This window comes from Pteropus vampyrus, unplaced genomic scaffold (assembly GCF_000151845.1).
Source record: "Pteropus vampyrus isolate Shadow unplaced genomic scaffold, Pvam_2.0 Scaffold541, whole genome shotgun sequence".
Taxonomy (NCBI): Eukaryota; Metazoa; Chordata; class Mammalia; order Chiroptera; family Pteropodidae; genus Pteropus; species Pteropus vampyrus.
The window spans coordinates 277,679-301,899 of record NW_011889322.1 but is presented as its reverse complement, the minus strand read 5'-3'; the positions used below and the strand labels follow the sequence as shown (position 1 = coordinate 301,899).

The window sequence follows — 24,221 nt, the reverse complement described above, 5'->3', positions numbered from 1 at the left end:
CTCATACGAGAGTTTTACCAACATGCTTTTCATAAACTGTGGTCCCCAATTACAGGAAGTATATATATGTGTGTACATCTATACATATGCACATACATATGTACTTACATATATATGTACATACATAATTTTCATGCATTAACTTAACAAGAAGTTATTGAGTACCTATGTGGGAAGCACACGAGAAGGTACAATTATGATTAAGCAACACTAACAATCATCAAGGAGCCAACGAACTGCCAACAGGAAACAGGATCACGATGTGCAGGACAACCAAGCACTGCCCCCCGCCAAGCTACTGCCCAGGCCTCTTGACAGGCAGGGACACCAGAGGATGAGTGAACCAACCCACGTGAGGGTTCTAGTCACTCACTGGCCAGTGCCAGGGCACCTGTGGTCTCAGCCAGTGCTCCCTCCCGGGGGCTGGCAGCAGCTGATTCCCCAGTCCTGCTGCCAGCCCCACGAAGGGATGTCCCAGGAGAGCAGTAGGGACAGAAATGGCTCAGCTCTGCCTTTATCGGCTAGTTACTATTTAATTCTGATTGGGTTTATCATACCCTCCTCTTCAACTCCCCCACTGCCATGACTGTGACTTCTGTCACATCTAGGACACAGTCGCCATGGCATCCATGTGTAGTCACTCACTGCCGATGAAGGAAACATCCTACCACTGGAATGAAGACAGTCCTCTGCGAACTAAGCGGCTGCTTTATGTGTGTGAACAGTCATCCCTCAGCACCCAAGGAGGACTGCTTCCAGAACCCCCATTGGTTCCAAAGTCCAAAGATGCTTAAGTCCCTTCTTAAATGGCAAAGTCTCTGCATATGACCTGCGTTTGCACAGAGACTGCAGCAGGGTCTGCTACACATCACGTCATTCTCACGGATTCAGCGTAGTGCTCAGCATGCGGCAATTTCAAGTTTTGCTTTTTCGAACTTTCTGGGATATTTTTCCCCAAAATTAAATATTTTCGATCTGTGGTTGGTTAAATCCACAGATGGGAAACCCACAGACATGGAGGGCTGACAGTACACATATATGAAACACATTCATTAAATATATCTGGAAGACCATAAACCCCATTTTTTTGGCTGGATTACAAATGATGTTGCTTTTTTGCTTGCTCCTCCATATTTCCTGTTTAACTTCAAATAAAGGTTGTTTTTATTAAATGTAAAATTAAAGAAGACACCTTTCATTTTAAAAGGAAGTGTTCTGATGGTGTGTCTCTGGTAGGCAGCCATAGAAAGAAGCCAGGAGGTAGCGGGGAGACTCAGCTTGTGAATAAGGTGAGCAGTAGCTGGAGAGGTATCAGTGATACTGACTGCATGATTGCTCCGAGTATGTGGGGAAGTGTGAATGCTGTACTTGGGTGTCTCAGGCAGGAGACAGGAGGGGCTGGGCTATTTGTGGGGAGAGACAAGGAAGAGGGCCGAGGGGGATGATCAGGGTGAGAGGCTGCCATGAGGGACAAGAAAAGTGAGTGGGGAGAGGACAGATGCCCAGGCCCAGGCTTCAGGAGGCTCACTGCTGATGTGAGCACAGCAGTGACATCTGAAAAAGTAGACCTCCTTGCCATGCCTCCCACAGCATCTTGAAAGTAGCAGCAAAGTCACACCACTAGACATCAAGGGCCTTCCCTTTCCTTTCCTTCCCCAGCCCCAGGTCCTCTACCGATTGGGATGAAATGGCACGATCAGCGTGGAGACGGACAAATGTTCAACAGTCAAAAAGTCTGGTCCCAGTCTCAGCACATCTGCCAGGAAGTGTCCTGATGAGGGAACCCCAGAGGTCACCAAACAGCAGCAGAGGAAGCCTTAGGCCAGACAAGGCCAGCACTGAATGGGTCAAGTGGCACAGGAGGAAGAAGTGGGACAGAAGAGAAATCTGTGTGTTCTGCCCTTGGGGACAAAGGTGTCTTCAAGGAGGGACTTTATTTCAATGCCACTGCAAGTGAACAGCTTATGAAGACTGTTTGCTTTAGTCTATTTCTGAAGTCAGGTCCTAGAAGACACTTCCCTTCCAGGGGGTTGGTTCTCAACAGAATTCTCAGGACTATGTCTGGACTCCAAGTCATTTGTAAAGGAGAGATCACTGCAGCCAGACCCCACACTGACCAAGGAGGACACCACAGGCTAGAGGCCTTGGACACCCTGACCGAGGTCCCACAGATGATAAAGTCAGGCTCTGAAGTCTCAGCTAGGAATATCACAGGAAGAATCCAAGGATGGATAACTACCATACACACACTGTTCAGACCTAGGCCTCCGTTCCTGCGTCTGCTCCAGAAATCACATTTGGCCTTAAAGACACCAGAATTGTTTACCTGAGAAAAGAAGCCAGAGTCTGCCACGCAAAGACTCAGGGATCCCCATGGCCACCAGCTTCCGGATCTTCTCTGTACGGAACATACACACGGTTCTGCCGTACTCCACAAAGTGGTCATTCCACAAGCTTGTTTTTATCTGCTCCCTGGACTGGAAATGGAAACGCCCTTAGTGTGCAAAGAAGCCCGTCTGACCTTCCACCAGCCCATCTACCATCTGAAACCAAGGAATGCCCTTCTGTAATGGTTACAGTTAACAGTAACAGGCAACATGTTCAGCAAATATTTTTGAATATCTAGAGGATGTAAAGATGAGAAAGAAACACAGAGCACCAGCCCTTGGGGAGCTCAGGCCCAGTGAGAGCATTTGCGCAAGTAAAATGTCATTTCCTTGGCAAAGTGAATAGGAAGAAACAGTCTTCCCAACACTAAAATAGCCCAAGGCAGATGGGGAGGTGGGGTAGGAATGGGGGCGTGAGGGGAAGCTTCTCAGGATGCTGACATGGAGCCAGCTGCTGAAACGCAAGTCAGCTTAGGGGCAGCAAAGGGGTATCAAAATTTGCCCTGAGCTTCTTGATAGCCAGAGGAAAAACTGAAATCTGAAAAAATGATGTTGCTCTCATTAGCAGAAGCAAGGAAGATAGTATTTCTCTAGGCAACTAAAAATCCTTTAAAATTATCCCTAGATAGCAGGAATTCTTAATGCCTTTTAATCAAGATGTTGATATAAGCTTTTGATTATCTTTATTCTCCAGTAATGGGAAAAGTTTACACATATACTCAGTACTCTTATGCGTCCAGTCAACAAAAGTTAATTGAGCGTCTCTGTGTAAAGTATATGAGAAGGTTCGGTTCTGACTGGATAAAGCTAACAGTCCATTATACAGAGCCACTAAGCAACCCAGACACAGCTTGGGGTAGGAACATTCACAGCCACCCCCATAGGTACTCATGGTCACAACATAGCTTCCCACCTACCATGCCACCATTTCAAAGTACAGTCTCTAGACTATGTACCCTACTATACCTGTCATTTCCCTCAGATTCTCCCTCCAAAGAGGAAAGCTATTAAGCAAATTGAACAAAAACATTTTTGGTTCAGTAAAATGAGAAGACAGGAGACCCTTTGTCCCAGAAGACAAAAAAGAAATACTGTAAGAAGGGGCACACACAGAGACACCACAGGATAAAAGGAGAAAGACTTATTGGAAAAACCTGAAAAAACCCACTGGGATGGCACTGGTGACTCCCACTTAAGGCGCAGGGAGGGCACGGACCCCTGCTGTTGCACCACATCCTCAAGGCACCCAGCAGGCATCCGTGAACCTCCTCTACTTTGGGCCAATGAAGCAAAGAGGGAGGAGCTGGCTGCTTGGGGTTGCCTGGCAATCTGCACCACACCTGCTCCCCTAGATGCCAAGCCACAGCAGGCCAGAGAGGCAACTCTGTGAGTGCCCAGCCAGGCCGAGCGCACCCACCATTCGTGAGTCGGGGCTCTGGCTGGCTGACTGCTGGAACACAGCTCTCACGGCCTCGGGGTGCAGCCGTGGGCTCTTCTCTGTTCCGCTTCCCTCGCTATTTTGAGAAGACACCATTTCAAGATTCCCAAACTTGTGGTCACTGCACACACTTGTTGAATGAAACGCAGGTGACATCTGCATGGGGGGATAAAAAGTGATATAAAGAAGAAAGTCATTGCTTTAATTATAAGCCAATCTTTGCATTGCCTTTGGGAGCACGAACATAACAAAGTCAAACATGCCTATTTATGACTCAAGGGAAAAACAGACTAAAATGAGACCCAATGGATTTGATTACCAAGAAGGAAGATGGGCCACACTGCAATTTGCCAGTGAGACTGCTCATGGCACCCAGAGCATGGGGCCCCTGGGGGCAAGAAGGCAGTACTTCTCGTCTGCAGAATTATCCTCCCTCAGCTTCCAGAATTGACAGGACCATCTTGAGAAAACAGCTTTAGGGTACTGAAAGGCTATCTCCTGTCCTCCTTGTCACTTTGGGGGAAGACAGGTTGTGAAAGAAGAGACAGAAGTAAAAGGATAAGGAGGCTAGGCCCCAGCAGACCAGGTCCATTTTTGTAGCTGTCCAACTTCTCTTTCAGCAAGTTATAGCTGCCCCCAAATAATATCATCCCTCTACCTGGTGGTAGGGGCAGGAACTGACCCCTCTAATCTGTAAGGGAGTAGCCAGTCCCTTTCTCTGACATATGTATATGCCCATCAATCTCTAACATATGGAGGAGGATGCCCATCAACCCCACTAGCCTCTAGTGGAGGTGCCCTATCAACCCCTCTAACCTGATTGGGGTGCCCTGTTAGCCCCTCCAACCCGTGGGGTGCATACCCATCGGCCACTCTAACCTGTGTGAAGCCCCCTCTAACCTGCGCATCACCCACTCAGGATGCCCAGTGTATCAGAGATGGCACTGACCACCTGGCACACAGGCCCAATCATCACTATGTCCCCATGGATCATCGTTTTGTGCACTCCCTTTTGGAGACCACTGGCTAGAGGTAGTGAAAAATGGGGTTTCCAATGTATAGAAGTCCACTTTTTCGTACCATGTCGTCATCTTGTGAGGTGTCATAATGCACGGGGTGGTCGGCATGCACCTGCTTCAGCCTCACGAGCAGACTCTCCACCAAGCTGTCCCTGTCCTTAAGCTCGATGAACTGGAAGGCCATCTTGCTCCGGATGCTGATGATGATGGGGTTAGGCAGCAGACTTGTGTCCTCCATCTTCTCAATGCTTACCACCTGTGGCAAAAAAAATCATACGCACAAAGGTAAAGTGAGAAAGAAGGGAGGCAGGCATTTAATTACATACTCAGAAGATATCTTAAGACCGAAGGCAAAACAAAATCACCGCAATAAGGATCTGGTACAAAGATTAAAGGTATGTAAGGCAGCATATTCACAACAGTGAAAAACAAAAGTAACTCAAGTGTCCCTCAATGGATCAGTCGATAAAGCAAATGTGGTCTATACATACAATTAAGAATTATTCAGTCTTAAAAAGGACAGATATTCTGACATGTGCTGCAACATGGATTAACTTTGAAGATGATATGCTAAGTGAAATAAATCAGTCATAAAAAGAAAAGACAAATATTGGACGATTCTACTTACATGAGGGAGCTAGAGCAGTCAAATTCATGGAAAGAGGATATAGAATGGCAGCTGCTAAGGGCTGGGGAGTGAAGGATGGTGGCGTGGTGTGGAGTTGTTATTTAATGGTACACGGTTTTAATTTGAAAAGATAAAATTCTGGAGATGGCTGCACAACAATGTGAATTATTTAATGGCACTGAACTATAACACTTAAAAATGGTTAAAATGGTAAATGTTATGTATATAATTAAAAAAAAATAAGTACATAAGACAACTCCTGGTTTCTTGCTCCACTTATAATAACGTTTTTAAAATAAAGACATCTGCTTAAGAAAAATGATATGGAGGTAAGAGGTCACATGAATGAAAAAACTGAGTTTTCCCAAAGGAGAGTGCTTAGTCCACATGTTACAACAGCAAGAATTTAGAGGTGTTGGTGTGCAACAGAGTTGTGAGCACTGTCACAGCAGGGATGCCACAAAACCAAAAGACTGAGCTCAGCAGGTCTGGAAGGATACTCAGGTTGCCCTCCATTTCTAAGAAGAGAATTAGTAAGAAAGGACCTGATCCATAAGAAAGGAAGCATTTTAAAAAATTTTAACTAGTTCCAGAGGGTGTAAAAGCCAAGCAATTGGACATTTATTTTCAAAAGGGATGCTTTTTGTAGGTTGCTTTTCTCTTTCCTTTTGTGGGTGCAAGGGGAAGACTCATGCCTAAGAGCTGTCGAACTAGCTTTAATTGCCAAGCACGTACTTTTTAATAACAGCTTTATTGACAGCATGGAAGTTAGCATGCCCTAGTCTCACCACTTTTTACGAATTTCAGGCTGCCATACAACAGAAAAAGTAATGGCCAAGTTGGTAATGGTCAAATTCAGACCACGCCTCCTTCCAGATGCCCATCCTTAGCAGGCAAAGCCTTGCTCTGAGCTTCCCGCCTGTGCCCCTCCCTACCTCTCTGAGTGGGAGAATGACATTGCAGCAACCATCTTCCTTGCTAGCAAAGCAGATGTAACTGTCTGAGGCGAACATCTGCCCAACGGTGTGACAGCGACTAAAGGGCGTCCAAAGGGAACAGTCCACGACGGCGTGCAGCTTCTCCTGCCTTGGCAACCTGAAGAACGCCCGGAAGAACTCATTCTGTGCTCTGGCTTTCAGGTCTCTGGCAAAGGAGGAAGAGAGAATAAAAAGAGGCAGGCACAGTGAATGAACAAAGGAAAACACCTTTAAACCCGCCAGCACCAGTTCTTGCACGAGACAGGAAATAGAACGGTGTGCACTCCACGGCCAACCACTGTAACAAGGACAAGCTGAATGGGCTGCCTCTGCACAGAAGTAATGTGATGAACTCACTGACCAAAACACACATTTCTGCTGGGTTTGAGTAACTTTGGGATTTACCATAAATAACTGTATAAGAATCAAAAAGTCAGATAGTGACAAGTGTTGATGTGGATGTGGAGAAAGGAACTTTCAGACAATGCTGGGGGCAATGTAAAGTGGTGCAGCCATTTTAGAATATAGTCTGGCTGTTCCTTAAAAGGTTAAACATGAAATCACCATATGACCCAGCAATTCCACTTGTAGGTATATACCCAAGAGAAGGGAATACGTATGTCTACTCAAAAACTCTTATGTACCTGTTCCTAGCAGCCTTCTTCATAAAGGCTCCAAATCAGAAACAATCCAAACATCCATAAACTGATAAATGGATAAAAAAATGTGATAGATCCATGCAATGGAATATTACTCAGCCACAAAGAGAAATGAAGTACTGACACCGGCTACAACATGGATAAATCCTAAAAACATTACGCCAAGTGAAAGAACCCAGATACAAAAGACTACCTATTGCCTGATTACATTTAAATTGAAATTTCCAGAATAAGCAACTCTATAAAGACAAAAGATAGATCAGTGACTGCTTAAGGCTGGAGGAATGGGGACAGATGGAGTGACTGCTTGTGAGTACGAGTTTTCTTCTTGTGGCAATGACAATGTTCTGGCACTGATCGCGGTGACAGTTGCACAGCTGTGACTATACTAAACACCACTGAATGGGACACTTTAAGAGAGTGAACAGTATGGTATGTGAATTACATCTCAAAAAATTGGTTAAAATTTTTAGATCGGTGCCTGGCATATAGTAAGTGCTCAATAAACATTAGTTATTATTATCTTTTTAAAAAAAGCATCAGAGTAAAGTACCATTGGAGAGCAGAAGCCCCATCGATGTCATATCGGTCTTGACAACAGACAATGATGGGGAGTGAGGGTGAAGCGATTCTACCCCAGGAACTCCTAGACCCTGATTCTTGGCCCTAAAACCCGATAAAGCTAGACGACAGCCAAATTATAATGTATGAAAATACTGATGAATTTATGTCACGTCTCAAAATTCTAACAGGGGGAAAAGCCAAAGAACTGAAGTAAACAATTTTCTGTCATTAAATGAGAGTTCTTTAGATTTACCTGAGAGAATCAGAATGCTAAAAGTCAGGTACCTGAACTCTTGGCTTTCTTATTAGCTGTGTTACCCCGGACAAGCCCTTCTTGCTCTCATTCTGACGTCTATAAATAGAAACGACACCTGTTTCAAGGGATGAATCCCTGTGAATATAAAATGTCCACAATATTATAAAAGAGAAAAAGCAGGTAAGAAGTAGCATTTTATAGTACGATCTCATTTATATAAGTTTTATAAAATCTGTAGAAACTAATGTGTAAAAAGAATTTCCTTAATATGTTAATAATGGTTGTCTCTGCATAGTGAGATTTCCATTTTCCATTTTTATTCAGCTAAAATTTTCTACTTTACCACATATTAGCTTCTAAAAATGAAGCTATTTAAATAAGCTATTTTTGTTCAGGAAAAGAATAACTTTTAAAACGTTGCATAAATGTAAGCTATTAAACCTGCACTCTAGCCTCTGCAGCACAGCCTGGGTGATTTTTTAGAGATGAATTGGTCGTGCAGCCCCCTGATGCCACCACCCTGCCCCGCCCCGGGCCATACCCCTTCCACACCATGTCCCCTATGCACCAGTTGTCACATGCCACCTTCACATGGATGTCTTCCGAGGAGACGTACCACAGAGATGGGCAGTCCAGGGAGTTTACTATTGAACCATCACCAAGGGAAGATACAAGCATTCCATAAAGCCCTCTGGGCAGAGAAATGGTATGAATGCTACAGGTCAGACAGGGCCAGTGACTGTGGGCCAAAGCCGTGGTCCTCAGATACCCAACATGACACAGATGGCTATTTCTGAGGAAATTGCTTCTTCCAGAGAGGAGCTGGGAGAAGCAGGGACAGTAATGCGAATGGTTTAGAAGTGCATGCACCTCGTAAAGCAAGGCCCCTCAAGGGTCACCCCAGCTCCCTGATAACTGATCTCTGTCAAAAGCCTTTAAATTGAAAATGTAATCCAACTGTCCCTGAAGTATGTGGGCCACGCTGGTTTTGCTGAAAGTAAAGCCAGTGTCTCCTACCTGTTCATATCTTATCAGGTCACCACCGAATTCTACTGTTGTCCTTTCCTTCTTGTCCCCTTAGGAGGTGGTTAATACACCACCACCTGAATCCCAGTAGCTCGTGCTGAGTGCAGGGAGGGCTTATATTTACTTACTTGCACCCAACCCTTCTTAAGAATAAGATATTCGGTTATCTGAGGCAGATTAAAACCAGTTTTTTTTTCTATTCAGGGCACCTGCTGCCTCAGCCAACAGCTCAGTTCAATACCCCTATAGCTTCTAAGCAGTCTGCGTGTACCACATACAGTATTCCCTCTCCCTTCCAGGCTGTTCTGTCACTGTAGAGATCTGTCTCTCACATGTTTAGTAGCCAGAGACCAGTGGCCTCTTGATACGAAAAAGAAAACAGCAGGAGAGACCTTTCCAAACAATCGTCCTTCCTCCCTTCTAGAAAGTTCTCTTCCAATTCTGCCTTTAAATATGTGTTATATACATGACATTTAAGTTTCTAACATAACTGAGCTGAAGAAACAATGACTTACAAGATGGAGCACAAACCCTTCATGATGCTCAGAATAAGACCACCCCATCCTTTGGGTCTGCTTCACAGCAGGTGGCAGTTTCAATGCTAAATGTATCAACTCCTTTTTTTGAACAGCATCAAAAAGCCCACTGGTCACAACCTGCCTTTCAGATCTCCCAGTATTTAATTTTCCCCACTTTTCCTCCATAGAGAAGACCCAGAAACACTGGTCATCATCTAACACTCAGAACATGGTATCTGATCTCAGGCCTGTATGCCATGGCGGGACTCCTCTCTAAGGACGGAACCAAGCCCAGCAGCCCCAGTAGTATTCACTACCCACTGTACACACTGCTGGTGTGCACTGGCCAAAGCCACAGCTGCAAAGAGCAGGGGAGGGTGCCGCCAATCCTCCTATCATAACACTTGCCACTTTATGAACTGTAACCATGCTGGGAACACATGTGGGTGTCAGAACATGAAGCCATAAACATCAAGTTTGTTGCTAGCCATAAACATCAAGTTTGTTGCTGAAGCTGAAATTAATATGTGTAATCATGCACGCCAATGCTGCAGAAAAATGTAGACTAAATGCACACATTTTAAAGATTCAGGTTTAATTCCTAAGAACTCAGACCCAAGAAGTTAAGGGGTAGGTACTTCTCTTATTTCTTCACAAACTCAGAATTAGATCTCTCTTAGATCAGGTAAAGGAGTACCAAAAACAGGCATCCCTACCCCTGTTCTCCCATAACCTTTTAGAGTGCTTTTGGTAAGAACTGGGTCAGGCCTGACATACCGGCTCTCCCTCATGTCTTTCAGTCTACATACACAAACCCACATGTAAGAGGCTTAAAGCTGCTTCGAGGCCAAGTGCTTCCCCATGCTCGGGTTGTGTGACAGACAGGCTGGGGCAAGTGGGGTCCATTGGCTCAGGGCACGAGGACCTCTGTGCTGAACAGAAAGCCTTGAGCCACCACTCTCGCCCTTCTGGAATAACTCAGTCCTCTGTGGCCAGTGTGTCTCAGAAAGAAACACAGAAAGGTTTCCAGAGGCTCTCAGCTAGGGGTGCCCACAGATTCAGAACTGGGACCTCCACAACACTGAGCATCTAGAAAGTCTCCTTCCTGACAAGGCTCCGCCCTCACCCTCTGCTCTCCACCGTGTCCCAGACAGACCACAGAGCAGCTAGGTTCCTGCAGGGTGGGATACATGGCCTCCCTTTGTGAGGTTTAGGGGTGCATGAGCCCCCCGGGGATGTCTCCACTGGTTCAAGAAGACACTGAGCTAAGATCAGAAGAACAGAAAGTTGAATAAACGACAGGCAGCGAGCTGAAGCATCCTGATGGGGGACCAGGGAGAACAGCAGGAAAGGGGATGAAGCTGGGCAGAGAAGGCAGAGGATGGTCTGAAAAGCCACTGGGAAGTTAAGGGTGAGCCAGGTGGCCAGGGGGTGAAGGTTTATTACTAAGGACATTCTTCCCTGGGTAGCCACTAGCTACCTTTAAGTACTGGCAGAAAGAGCTTATTTACATTATGAGAAAGTTTCCTTTGACTGCACTGAGTTTTCCTCTAGCATTTTCAGCCCAACAAAACAGATTTTAATGAAGATATTTAATTTCTGCTGAGTGAAGCCCATCACTTCTCCAGTCTCTCCCCCCAAAAGTAGCTGGCTATATTTTTTTCACCTTATCATTCACAACTTCTGAATGGATATTTTCTGTTTGGAAAGGTCGGGACCAACGCATTTATTCCCTTCTGCCTTCCATTCTCTCTGGGAGCCCTCCCCGACCTCAGTTGCCTCTGACCTCCTGGACTCTGACTACATACTGGAGAATCCCTGGGCCAGGTCCCACTCTGGGAAGTTCTAACTTGTCGGCACGTTAGACACTGAGCCTGGGGTGAAAACGCACCATCCCATCCTCCCTTATTTTGCTGGAGGTACGAGCCTCACTCTGCTCTGTGTCCACAGGTCCCTTGGCCGGGAGCACAGCAGCAGATCATGACTCATCCGCAATCACTAGGCTCATGCCTCAAGGGCACCTTTCTAAAGCCATTATCTGGGAAAGGAAGTGAAAATATATCAACAAAAGAGCCCAAGGACCATTCTAGTACTTCTGACTGAGCCCTTAGCATGAAGAGACTGTTTTCCTAAACTTTAAAACCTGGACTCTCTTGGCAGGATGTCAAATTGACTGAGTCATCACCTGTTTATGTCCATAGGCCTACGTCTCCATGACAGACAGCTACAAATGAGAACTAGTGAAGGATTAGTAGGCAGAGTGGCATGCCTTTCATTTTTGGAGAAAGTCACTCAAAGTGCCGTGACCAACAAAACACGCCTGGACCAGATTTCGGCCGCCTGCCTCGGGCCAACCCTCGGCACCCTCAGGCACACAGGCATTTCCACCACTGGCCACCACCAGGGCTCTTTTTGCACTTTTCTCTCTCTCACTTTCTGACAGTTTCAGGGGGGAAGGGGGAGCGGCCTCGTAGAATTCACCCGATTCTGGAATATAAATGGAGACTGCCAACACTGATTAATGTTCTTCCCAAATGGATGGTTTTACCGAAAGGGTCTTAGGTGCTACAGACCTTTGATCTTCCCCTTCTTTCTTCATGAAAACTCTAAACGCACTGCCATTCTGAGACTACCCAATAGAAAGAAACTTTCCTCCATATGTTCAGAGAAGACAGCACTTGTGTTTAAGGAATAGAAATGTTAAAACAGATGAATAAAAAAAAATTTTTTTAATGACTAATGGTTCCCCCAAAATTAAACATAGAATTACCATATGATACAACAATCCCACTCTGGATATATCCAGAAGAAATGAAAGCAGGGTCTCGATGAGATACTTGCACACTCATGTTCATAGCAGCATTACTCACAAAAGCCAGATGATAGAAGCAACAGTGTCCATGGATGAATGAGTAGGTAAGCAAAATGTGATACACTCATGCCATGGAATGTTATTCAGCCTTAAAAAGGAAAGAAATTCTGATCCATGCTACAACATGGATGAACCCTGCGGACATTATACTATGTGAAAAAAGCCAGTCACCAAAGGACCAATACTGGATGATTCCACTTACATGGGGTCCCTGGAGTAGACAGATTCATAGCAATATAAAGTAGAATGGTGGGTGCCAGGGGCTAGAGGAGCGGGGAAAGGGGAGTTGTTGTTTAACAAGTACAGGGTTTCAGTTTTGGAAGATGTAGAACCCTGGAGATGGATGGTGGTGACAGTTACTCAACAATAAGAATGTACTTAATACCAGTGAACTGTACACTTAAAAAATGGTTAAGATAGTAAATTTTATGTTATGTGTATTTTAAAAGAATAAAAAAAAACCTTTTTAATAACTACTAGTATTCGAATAGCAGTGGTCATTCTGTAACTCCATGAATATATCCAGCCAGGACAGCACTTTATAGGTTGACTTGTTTTTCAAAGGACACCATTGGAATAGTTCACCTTTGCATCCACTCTGCAGTTACACCATTTGAACCACAAAGCCAGAAATCATAGTCAAGCTCAAACAGCACCATTTGAGTTTTAGATGCTAAAGCTGAACTACTTTAATGAACAAATAATCAAGCAACTACCTCACAAGCCTCTGTGACTAGTATCAATTTGGGGCAAGTAATAATGACTCTTGACTGACACTCTTAGTAAGGCACATTTCTAATGACAAATTAGCACCAAAAATAAATCCAGCTGTCCTGAAACTTTTTCTACAAAGTAATTTAAGATGAAAATGCAAATTTTCTTAATGTTCACTAATAAAGCCCAATGCTGATCAGAATTCTATCATGAAGCTGCCTGAATTACATTTTCTTTTTTTTTTTTTAAATGAAAATCAATTTTGAAATAATGTCTGAAAAAAGGAAGGATTAGATCTGGAAATGAAAGTCTAAGGCATAAAGGAAATAAATAGTAATCAATGTCAATTACTGTATTTCTATCACAATTCACAACATGGAAAAATCTGGATTCTGCCACAAGAGAAATGTAAATCTAGTACAACTCAGGCTAACAAAGTGCAGGTCAACAAAGGAGGTGCATGGCCTGGTCCCATTCGGTGAGGCCACCTGGGGCCAGCAGCTCTTACTTCTTGGTGATCTGGCTTGGCTCCTGCAGACCTGGGTCCAGGTCGAAGCCCTCGTTATCCAGCAGCCTCCGCAGTGTCACATCAGCTAGCTGTTCCATGATCTTAAACACCTCCTCGAGGTTCAAGAACATGGAGAAGTCTCGCTCCTTCTTGTGTGTGGTAATTCGGATAGTAGCCGTCAGAAAGACGTTGGATGTTTTTTCTAACTTCTGGATATCAACCCAAGGGATTACAAGTTTAACTAGAAGAGAAAAAGGACAAACACGTATTTTACACCCAAGATCAACCCCAAATTTGTGTGCATCAACAACAGTCCAAGGTTTTCCTTAAGCTGAAATACAAATATCTTTGAAATTAGAGCAGGAAAGAGGAAGCACAGAACTGCTTGACGTCTGCTCGTTACAACAATTACTGTTTTAATGATTTTCTTAAGGGTTTAAGTAAAAATTCTCAAGTTACTGGCTACTGTACACGTCCAAGGAATATATATTGAAATATCAAGTTAACGTGAAAACTTTCTAAAAAATATTTAAGCTTAAATATTTGCAAAATATGCAGAAGCTTCTGAATCCACATAAATGCTGGCTTCTAAAGTAGCATTCATGGCATAAGCCATGAAAAAAGGAGTGCAAAAGAAGATTATTCATGATCTCTTCCAGAGAGACAGGCTTAACATTTAGACTGTGGCAAATGACAGTTGTTCTAGTTTCAGAAGACAGAGTACAAGTCGTTTTTATGAAACTCCTTTTAAAGTAATGCCGTATAAACAGTCCATTTAATAAACAAGTGTTCTATTCTCAGAAATGTTTCCAGTACACTGGTGGCTTGGGATAGTGTGCAAATGGGGAAGAGAGATGCAGAACTACTTAAAATAATAATAATAACTTATTAAATATTAGGAATCATTTATTTTTTCCAAATTTTATCATCCTAACAAAATTAGGTCTGGTAACAATGATAGATAAGTGTTGGAAAAGAACTCATTTTCCTTTTCAAATAAAGAAGGGGATTAAGTGTTTTTCTTTCTACCTCGTTTTTCCGTTTATTTTGCAATAATGTCATCAGTGCTCAATTTTAAAAAGCCACATTTCTACATCATACTTGAAAATCAGCTCCTTCAGCTACTTCTAGCTGTTTTCACAGTCTTGTTACACACGCACGCGTGCACACACACATACCCCCACACACACACACACACACACACACTCCATCTACACCATCAGCTTTTATTGGTTAAGCATCTCCTTTGTGAAGAGCTCGTTTAAATAAGGAAAACAGACATGTAAAGAAATAAGTAACCAATGACTTGACAGAGCCCAAAATAGAAACATAAACATGGTGCCAATTATAAGGGACCAAGGAAGGGCCCTGAAGGTGATAAAATTTGAATTAAATTTTTAAAGTTGAACAGGAGTTTCCAAAGAGACATAAGAATGGGAAAATGAAGGAAAGACCGGGCATCAATTTTGAGAAGCACTTCTGAAAGCAGGAGAACAAGGATGGCAAAGATTAGGTCAGAACACATTCCAGGTGGGGTGCGGAGAGCTGTGCTCACAGAGTGTAGAGACTAGAGCATCTGAACTGGGGCTGGCGGTGTGGGCAAGAAAAGGGACGACATGTGCAGGAAGCTGTCTACAGCCGGATTCAAGAGGGGCCCCTTCCACTGGTTTGACGTAAAGCATAAACTAAAATGCAGAAAGAAAAAGAAAATGTGTGTGAGCGCGTGCACACGCTCAGGGCTGGGTTTTACGTGGCCCCTGTGTTAATAAGCCCCACCCCTGTAGAACTACTGGGCCATCAGTTATGATGCTGTGTTCGGAGCAACATACAGCAGTGAAACCCCTTCAGGAGCCAGATGAAGTGAGCTACCCAGAAATGTTTCTCAAGGCAGTAGAAGAAAAAGGACTCACAAATCAAACTCACAGTAGTGCTATATATCATGAAATACAATTGTCTGTAGAAATGATTTGGAAATTAATCAAGTATCATCTGTTATCTCAACTGCTTATTTAAATCTTTAGCCATCTGACTCTTCTTGTTAACGACTTGTCTGGGGACCAGCACTGAGCACCCCAAGGGCCACTATCATCTGGGAAAGACCAAATCCCTCCCAAGGCCCGCGCCAACCTCACTCACGTTCCTTGCCGAGGAAGAAGGAGTAGAAGCAGAGGTGGTTGATGCTGAGGTACAGCCAGCCCTGGCGGGGAACCCTGCCCTTCCAGCAGCAGCAGGAGTAATAGGTGATCAGCTTCTCTGCCTCTGGGAAGTTGAACCTGGCCTCAAACTTGACCAAGGCCTCTCGGAATTTCTCGGGGTCCTCTTCCTGCTCGGCAAGCCTGCTGCTCGTCTCCTCAGCAATCAAAGCCTGAAGCCCAGAAAAATAATGGACCATTGTCCAGGGAGAACAAAGGGAGGCAAGAAGGGATAAGAAGCAGGAAGGTGTCTGCACTGCTCAACAAGAGACATATAGGATGAATGAGAACAGCTCACTACACCACCGCTCACTACACCGTCTGTCCATACCCAGAAACACGCCACAGTGGGAAGAAACAAGCTGGAGGACCAACACCTATGAACAGGTCTCTTGCTTGGCCACTGACCAGCTGTGAGTCGGGTGAGTCACTGACTGCTAAACCTCGGTTCTCAAACAAATCCCTATTTGATATACCTCCCTGTCCTTCCCTAGAGGAATATGAGGATCAAATAGTCAGCTCAAGCATGTGAACTCAATGTACCAACCCTGAAAAACTACCTAAGTTGGAGTTAAAAGTCTTTCTTTAGAAAATGAATGAATTGTCTTCCTTGTGAGGTTCGAAAATTTTGGTCTAAAGCTAACAATTGCCTGACTGTGTGACACCAGATATGTTTCATTACTATTACATATACTCTATAGTCTTCTAAGGGAGAAACATTATAACCAAGGAACCTACCTTCACCTTCCCTTTGACAAAGCTGGCAATGTCCTCTTTATTATCAAAGACAGACAAGGTATGGAGGAGATTTTGCTCCAGCCAGTCCCAATGCTGGCTTATTTCCTCTAACGTTGCACCTGGGTTAGAAGAGAAAAACACACCGAGATTAAAAGACAAAACTAATTCCCAGAACATGAATTTGTTTTCTAAATATCACGAATCCTGTGATTATGGTATTGAAACAGCCCAGTTTCTCACATGCTGGACCACAGTTTGCCAGCGGACAAGGCAGGCACCCTTCACTGGACCCAGTTTCCCCCACCACAGCACTGGGATTTGTGAATGCCTGTTGCACTGCCACACAGATGAGCCAGCCAATCAATCAGGTTACTCTTCACCACTTCTCTGTGGATGTCCTGCTTCCCTAACATAGGGAGTCCCGCTACACAAATGACAGAAATATTTGTCATTAGACAGCTAGCTATTCCAGGGATACAAGCCCCAAGCAGCAGATCAACTCACACTGGTCTCAGATAGCTTCACCTGTGAGAATGACAGATGCTCAAGAAGGACCTCAGCCCAGGTTGACAGAGGAAGAGCCTCTTGGTTGCCCAAGGGCATGAACACTTGCAATAGGCATGGTTAACCCCAACACCTAGGAGACTTCCAGGTTTACGAATTTGTATTCCACGTCATTGACAATAGCCTTTCAAAATATATATAAAAAGGTTTCATAGTACATGTTAAAACGAAAACGCAAAAATGTTAAATTGTATAAAGTTAATTTCTTTCAAAGGCAATGATGACAACAACGTCGCCCTATCATTAAATATTAAGCGACACCATTACCAAAATGCTTGATTGTTTTAGTTGGCCATATTCTCTCTCAGGGAGCCCTCTTTTCCTCTCCACTGGACAATGGGCACCTGGACACAGGGACGGTGCCAGCTCCTAGTGAAAAACCTGGCCCATAGCAGATGCTCAATAATGTCCACTGACTTAAAGCAAGTGTGGTCCTGGACAAGAAAAGGCACGTGTGCACCAGGTATGTCTAGTCCAGAAATAGATGAATGCCTGGCAAGGAGAGCCGGATTTGCAAAATGGGAAGCAGGACGTGCCCTAATCTCAAAGAAGTGAAAGGCTGTGGAACAAACCACAGTGCATGATGATCACGCTAATGTGGGAGGCACAACGGTCAACAGAGCCACATGCCACTTATGCAAAAGCCAGACATGCATTTCATTAATGCTGAATTTTTATGTTATTTGCAGCTTTCTTCTCCCCAAAGTATAAATGTACATGAGGATCTTATAAATATCACACACATGAACAGGACAGAAAACTCACTCTGGACTCATGGACCCAGGGCCAGGGACTAGGAAGAACACCTGTGTTAGGACTGTCATTCTGAATGGGCAGCTGAGGAAGGCCTAAACAGAAGGTTCTAACAGAATACTTCATGAGGAAAAACAAGAGTTTAAAACAATGGCATTTATTTCCTTGTATTCTCCCAATTTTAGGCATGGCCTTGCTAAAGCAATGTCCTTTGGTCATCGTTAAAGCCAGTCTTCCCATCATGGAGGATCGGCTCCATGGGTCTCTCTACTCAACACCTGTCATCAGGGTCAGGACATCTGAGCCTGGACCAGGAGCGCCTGACCAGTGTCTTTGTCAGCTCTGGCTGCTTTAACAGAACACTGTAGACTGTCTCAAACAACAGATTTTATTTTTCATGGTTCTGGAAGCTAAGAGTCCCAAATCAAGGTGTCGGCAGATTTGGTTCCTAGTGAGACTCCTTTCTGGCTTGTAGACAGCTGCCTTCTCCCTTTGTCCTTACATGGCAGAGAAAGAGAGAGCGAGCAGGATCCCTAGTCTCCTCCTCTTCTTGTGAGGACACAAACCCCCCACATGACTTCATCTAATATCTCCCAAAGTTCTCACCTCCAAATACTATTGCACTGGGGGCTAGGGCTTCAACATCTGAATTTTGTGAGGGTCACAATTTAGTCCATAACAACCAGCTATCCTCCATCCCACCTCCCTTTACAGATCAATAAACACAAGCAGCAGCGCACATGGGGTTTAGGAGAGCTAGCTCTGGGGTGAGTGTGACCATCCTATTACTCTCTGCTTCCCTCCCACCTGGGAGGGCCCCCGTGGTGTCCAGAAACCCCTGGCCCTCAGGCTTCCCATTCCTCTTGTGAAAAGGAAAGATTATTTTGAAACAAAATCAAACCAAACAATTCCAGCATTCACAGCATGACCTTCCCAAAGCTTCCAAATGCCATCTACCTGTCCTTAGGACCCACACTGCCTGCTTGATTCCTCACACTCAGTGCTGACGTGGCTTACGTGTATATCTGGTTCACCTGCCTCTTGCCTAAACTTCACTTGTTCAGCGTCCTCAGATGGCAACAGTATAGGTATCCATCACCGAAAAAAATAAAAATAAAAAGGGGCGGGGACCTAAATCTCAACACTATAGCAACAGTGTCTGGGTCTTCGCTGAAGCCTGTACAGCCAATACGCCTGTACAGGTTTTCTCTTTCTAAATCCTTATCCTTTATTATCCATCATAATAAAACCAACTGATCAGAATTTTTTAAAGCAAGGAATAAATAGAGAAAGGAATATCTTTATTGGCCTTTAATCTGTTGTATGCTTTCATGTACTTCTTATTTACAAACAGATCTGGAGGAATGAGGAAAAACAAGAAAGGGGAGAGAATCTTTCTATGTTAGGCAGTGTCCCACTGATGTGTAGTGAAGACTGAATGAGGAAGTGGAGGCTCCAGTACCTCTCTAAGATCAGGTATATCACATGAAAGGCAAACTAGGTACGGACACATTCTCTACAACCTTGAAGTATCCTGGAGTCCTCCCAGAATAAGCTGTATTTCAATTTTTAAATAACACTTACACAATCTGTAGGTCCAGTAATTCCTGTGGCTTGACACTTTAAAAAGCTACTTTGTGCTTATATGCAGAGTGAGCACTCTCCCTTGCAATCCCATTTTCCTGAGTGTTATCTTCCTGGGTGACATGAAGTAGGTTTTCATTTATCCTATTATACTCATAGGGCCAACACAGTTGTTAACAGCTAACCACGTGTGTCTTCCTCAACTGATAACCACAGACACCATGGATAAGTTATAATGAAGTCCCAATAGAGTATATCAAGTGGAATTAAGATTTGAAACAGTCATCAAAAAATTAAACTATTATTCTTATAAGAATTCTACCTACTGTGGAGGAATTTATGATAGGAAAAGATAATTCTAAAACAAAACCGAGCCCACACCTTGAGAGAAAATAAACACACATAAAATCCATCCCTCAGCCACAGTTACTCTGTTCCTGAACATAAGATGTAGCTGTAGGGCTCTCCCAGTAAAGGCAATCAGTATAATGAAATTTTTCCACTCCACTGTCTTCCATTTCCTATGAAAGTTGCCAAATGGCAGGAAAATTTTCCAAACTATGATTTCCTCTGCAGGGAAGTCTTATGATGGGCTTCAAAAATACCGTAAACCAATGTGAGCTGGCTGCACATCCGTGACTGTCAAAGACTAAAAAGCAACGTTGCTCCACATGTCGCCATGTTTTCCAAATTACATGAAGTAGCCCATTGGAAAATCACTTAAAAAATGAAATAGAATAGAAATTAGAATATATGCCACTTTATAAGGGCAGTTACTGACAAAGTATTTATTAAAGTTATGCACAAACACAAATATATTTCTGTCAGTGGGTCACGGTCAAAAAAAGTTTGAAATCTACCATGTTACAGACATACAAGTGGTGGGAAATGTAAAAATGACAAGATAAAGTGAGAATTTGAAACCTACTGAAGGGCAGAATGACAAAAAGCCTACAAATTAACTCAACACTATAGCAGTATTCCCCCTGCTTCTTGCTATGGGCCTTTCAAGACAGGACAGCTGTTGTCAAGTCTCGAATTTGTCCACCCAAGTTCACATGATGAAGCCCTAAAATCTAATGTGTCCATATTTGAAGACAAGGCCTTTAACGAGGTAATTAAGGGCTAACAGAGTCATATTGGTAGGGCTCTGATCTGATAGGACTGCTGTTATAAGAAGAGAAAGACATCTGGGATCTGCCAAGTGAGGACACAGCAAGAAGCCAGCTGTCTACAAGCCAAAGAGAGAGGCCCTCAGAGGAATCCAACCCTGCCAGAACCTTGATCTTGGACTTTCCAGCCTGGACTGTGAGAAAATCAATTTCCGTGTTTAAGCCACCCAATCCATAGTCTTGTTATAGCAGCCCACACAGATTAACACAGTTTTCAAAAACCAAAATTTATAAGAGTACTATGGATTATAACAGAAGTCCAATCAGCAAAATTATACTTTGTTTTATTAAGGTCCCTAATTTTACAGAAAAAGACTTTTCTCTAAGAAAATTAAAGTTCAGTGGATCTTAAACATTATCCGCAGAAGTCAAAAATAAGATTTATAAATCCCTATGTAAAACTAAAATACACTATGAGGAATCTTAAGACCACAAAACAAGCAGTACTGATGATTTATAAATGACCAACCCTATGTTCTAAGAAAGAAAAGCCAGAGGTGGCAGACAAAGGACATTTTCTGAATGCCTAGCATGATCCAAGGATTTTGTTAGGTATGCCATATACTTTGTAATGTTTATCTTTATAAAAAGAGTGCAAGGTAGGTATTATTATTTCCATTTTCTAGGTGCAGAAAAGAGCCAACCTGGAGGCCTGGTTCTATCTGTAACACAGTGGAGGTGGGAGCCTGGAGAGACAGGGGTGTAGGGGGAGGGGCAGCTCCCAACAGCTGAATCACTTTTTAATGCACACATAATATTTATTCTCTAATGTTTTCACTAGAGGTATTTTCAGAAAATAAAATAAGCATCCCATTGCCTATACCTATAGCTTCTGCACAAACAGCCATAAATAATCTGATCCAAGCTTCAATTTTACAAATCACCTCTGTCTATCTCTACATAATAATTATCCAACCGAATTTTCTTCTCCAGCCATTTAGATCTTAACTGACAATGAAGTGGTCATCTCACGAGCACAGCTCAGATATGCTCCTTTGTAATAGTGAAACATTTCTCTACTGTCCAAACACTAAATGTCTACTGTCTAAATGCCTGGACCAAAAGCCAAAGACACGAAGGGACTAATTAAAAGTGTAACTGTCAAGGCAGTGTCATTCCTAAATCCCACTCGACAATCATTACACACAGAGTAACTAAGAAGCAAGGAATCTGAATAAAAATCAAAAATGATGGAAGAGGGTTGGACCAAAGGCTTTAAATTTTAGAAATTAAAAATTATATACATTCTTAAAGTGGAGACTCTCACATCCCATGTGTATGTCTGAAGCAGTATCTTTGTAGGAACATGTAAAAGCGTACTATCAACATCACATCATCATGACTTACAAGACTATTACCTATGTATATTTCTCACTAAATAGTTCAGGAAAACAAATTTTAAAACTTTCTTTTTACACAATTTCTGTGCCCTTTTTGCCTTCAAGTTAAAATAATGAGTCCCTAAAAGTACTTGAAATAAGTGAAAAACAGATAAACTCAACCTCTTTAATACCAAAAGTAAGAGGTTTTTAATTTATAATTTAAATAGTCATTTAAATGTCCTGGTATTAGTGCCATAAGAAACACTTATTTCTTAGAAGTAGGGACAGTAGCAAAGATGTAGGAAAATATGACCTATAACCAAAAGAAATCCAATCAATAGAAACAGAATCAGAAACAACACAGATAAAAGAATCCATAAACAAGGACATAAAACAGCTATTATAAATATACTCCATGTGTTCAAAAAGTAGAGGTCAGCATAAGGATGGTAAGAAGCTAAATGGAAAATATACAACAAGATCCAAATCAAACTTTTAGGAGTAAAAAACAGTATCTGAAATCAGAAATACACTGGATGGGGTTAAAAGTTAATTAGACCTTGCAGGAAAAAAAAAAAGAATAGGGAACTTGAAGACATATTAATGAAAACTATCTAAAGTGGAAAAAAAATAGGAAAAAGGTTTAACAAGAAAAACAGAGCATCAGTGAGCTGTGGAACAACAAGCGGCAGCTAAAACTACGTAATTGGAGTCCTAGGGAAAACAGGGGAGGAGGGCTAGAGAACAGAAAAAAAAATTACATATATATTTGACAAAAATAAAAGCTGGCATTTTTCTTCAAGTTTGATGAACACTATAAACACAGATCTAAGAATCTCAATAAAACCCAAACAGAAAAAACATAAAGGAAATCACATTAATGCACATCATAATCAAACTGGTGAAAATCAATAATAAAGACACTATTTATGGAGAAGCAAAGAATGAGATCTCAGAAACAATGCAAGCCGGAAGATATGGAACAACAGCTTTAAAAACTACTAAAAGAAAAATAATGAATTTACAAGTATATGAAGAAAACATGAGTAAACCCCTGTATAACTTAGGAATAAGAAAACCTTCCTAACCATGACTCAAAAATCAGAAAGTCTAAAAGATAAGTTCCAAATCCAACTACATAAAACAAAACAAAACAAGACAAACAACAACTACAAAAAACATTGGTGATGGTAAAACACAGCAAAAGCAAAGCCACTAAAACACATGACAAACTGTGAAAACATTTTTGTAATTTCCTATCTCGGATAAAGGACTAACAGTCCCAATAGATAGATAGTATCTAAAAATTGAGGGTAAAAAAGAACCACCATCCAATAAAATACTTAGCAAAGGACAAAAACAAGGAGGTTTTGAAAACAGCCCTTAAACATGAATGATGTTCAACTTTCTCATAATAAAAAAATGAAAATTAAAACTGCAGAAACACCTACGGGGTGGCGAAAATCCAAAAGTTTGACAATAAATCTGATGGCAAGTCTGGGAAAGCAGGCCCTTTCATCCAATACTGATGGGTAAGTTTTTAAATGGTAAAATGAAGGGAGCTGCACTTAGTAATATCTAACGAAACTTCATATTAATTTACTCCTTGATCCAATAACCCCATTACTAGTAATCCATCCCAATGATTCAGCAGCAAAAGGACAAAATTATTTATTTACCAGGTTATTCACTGGGCATTCTTTGCCATGGCAAAGGTGGAAAACAACACAAATGCCCATCAGTAAAGGATAGGTTGAATGAACTCTGGTCTTTCCACACAATGAAAGACGAGACAAAGAAGAACAAGAAAACAATCTCTATTCTTTGATAAGGAATGAGTTCCAGGATGTGTCGTTGTGAAAAAGGGAAGGCATGAAACAGAACATATTTGATCAAAATAAAAAAAGGGCGGAGAAATACAGAGAGAAACGAATTGTTTAATATTTGTAAAAAAGAAAAAAAAAAGGGTTCCCTATGGCAGAGAGAAGAAAGCAGGGAAGAGGGCAGCAATGAAAACATGGTTTCTCTACAAATATTCTGTTTTACAGGTTTGATTAAGGAATCATAAAAAAAGCTTTGCATTTAAAAAAAAAATAAGTTAAATCAATGTGAAAAAAACCAACCTGTAATAATTTAATAACTGCATAAACTTAACTGTTTATCAGGTTATTGAAACACAGGCAGATCTCAGAGGCATTGTGGGTTCAGTTCCAGACCACTGCAGTAAAGCAAATATTGCAACAGAGTAACTTGAATTTTTTGGTTTCCCAGAACATATAAAAATTATGTTTATATTACATTGTAGTCTATTAACTGTGCAATAGCATTGT

The 24,221-nt window shown here is 42.4% G+C and overlaps 1 protein-coding gene across 4 annotated transcripts in view; it reads right to left on the bottom strand.

Moving 5' to 3' along the window:
* The window catches only part of TBC1D8 (TBC1 domain family member 8), a 96,319-nt gene that overhangs the window by 20,532 nt on the left and 51,566 nt on the right, over positions 1-24,221 (bottom strand). For all 4 annotated transcript variants that reach the window (XM_011383727.2, XM_011383728.2, XM_023525220.1 and 1 more), the window contains 7 exons: positions 16,497-16,615; positions 15,703-15,931; positions 13,567-13,807; positions 6,408-6,615; positions 4,906-5,100; positions 3,805-3,981; positions 2,327-2,477 (listed from right to left, as the gene is read on the bottom strand). In XM_011383727.2, coding sequence (XP_011382029.1) covers positions 2,327-2,477; positions 3,805-3,981; positions 4,906-5,100; positions 6,408-6,615; positions 13,567-13,807; positions 15,703-15,931; positions 16,497-16,615 — 1,320 coding nt within the window. The remainder of the gene's footprint in view (positions 1-2,326; positions 2,478-3,804; positions 3,982-4,905; positions 5,101-6,407; positions 6,616-13,566; positions 13,808-15,702; positions 15,932-16,496; positions 16,616-24,221) is intronic.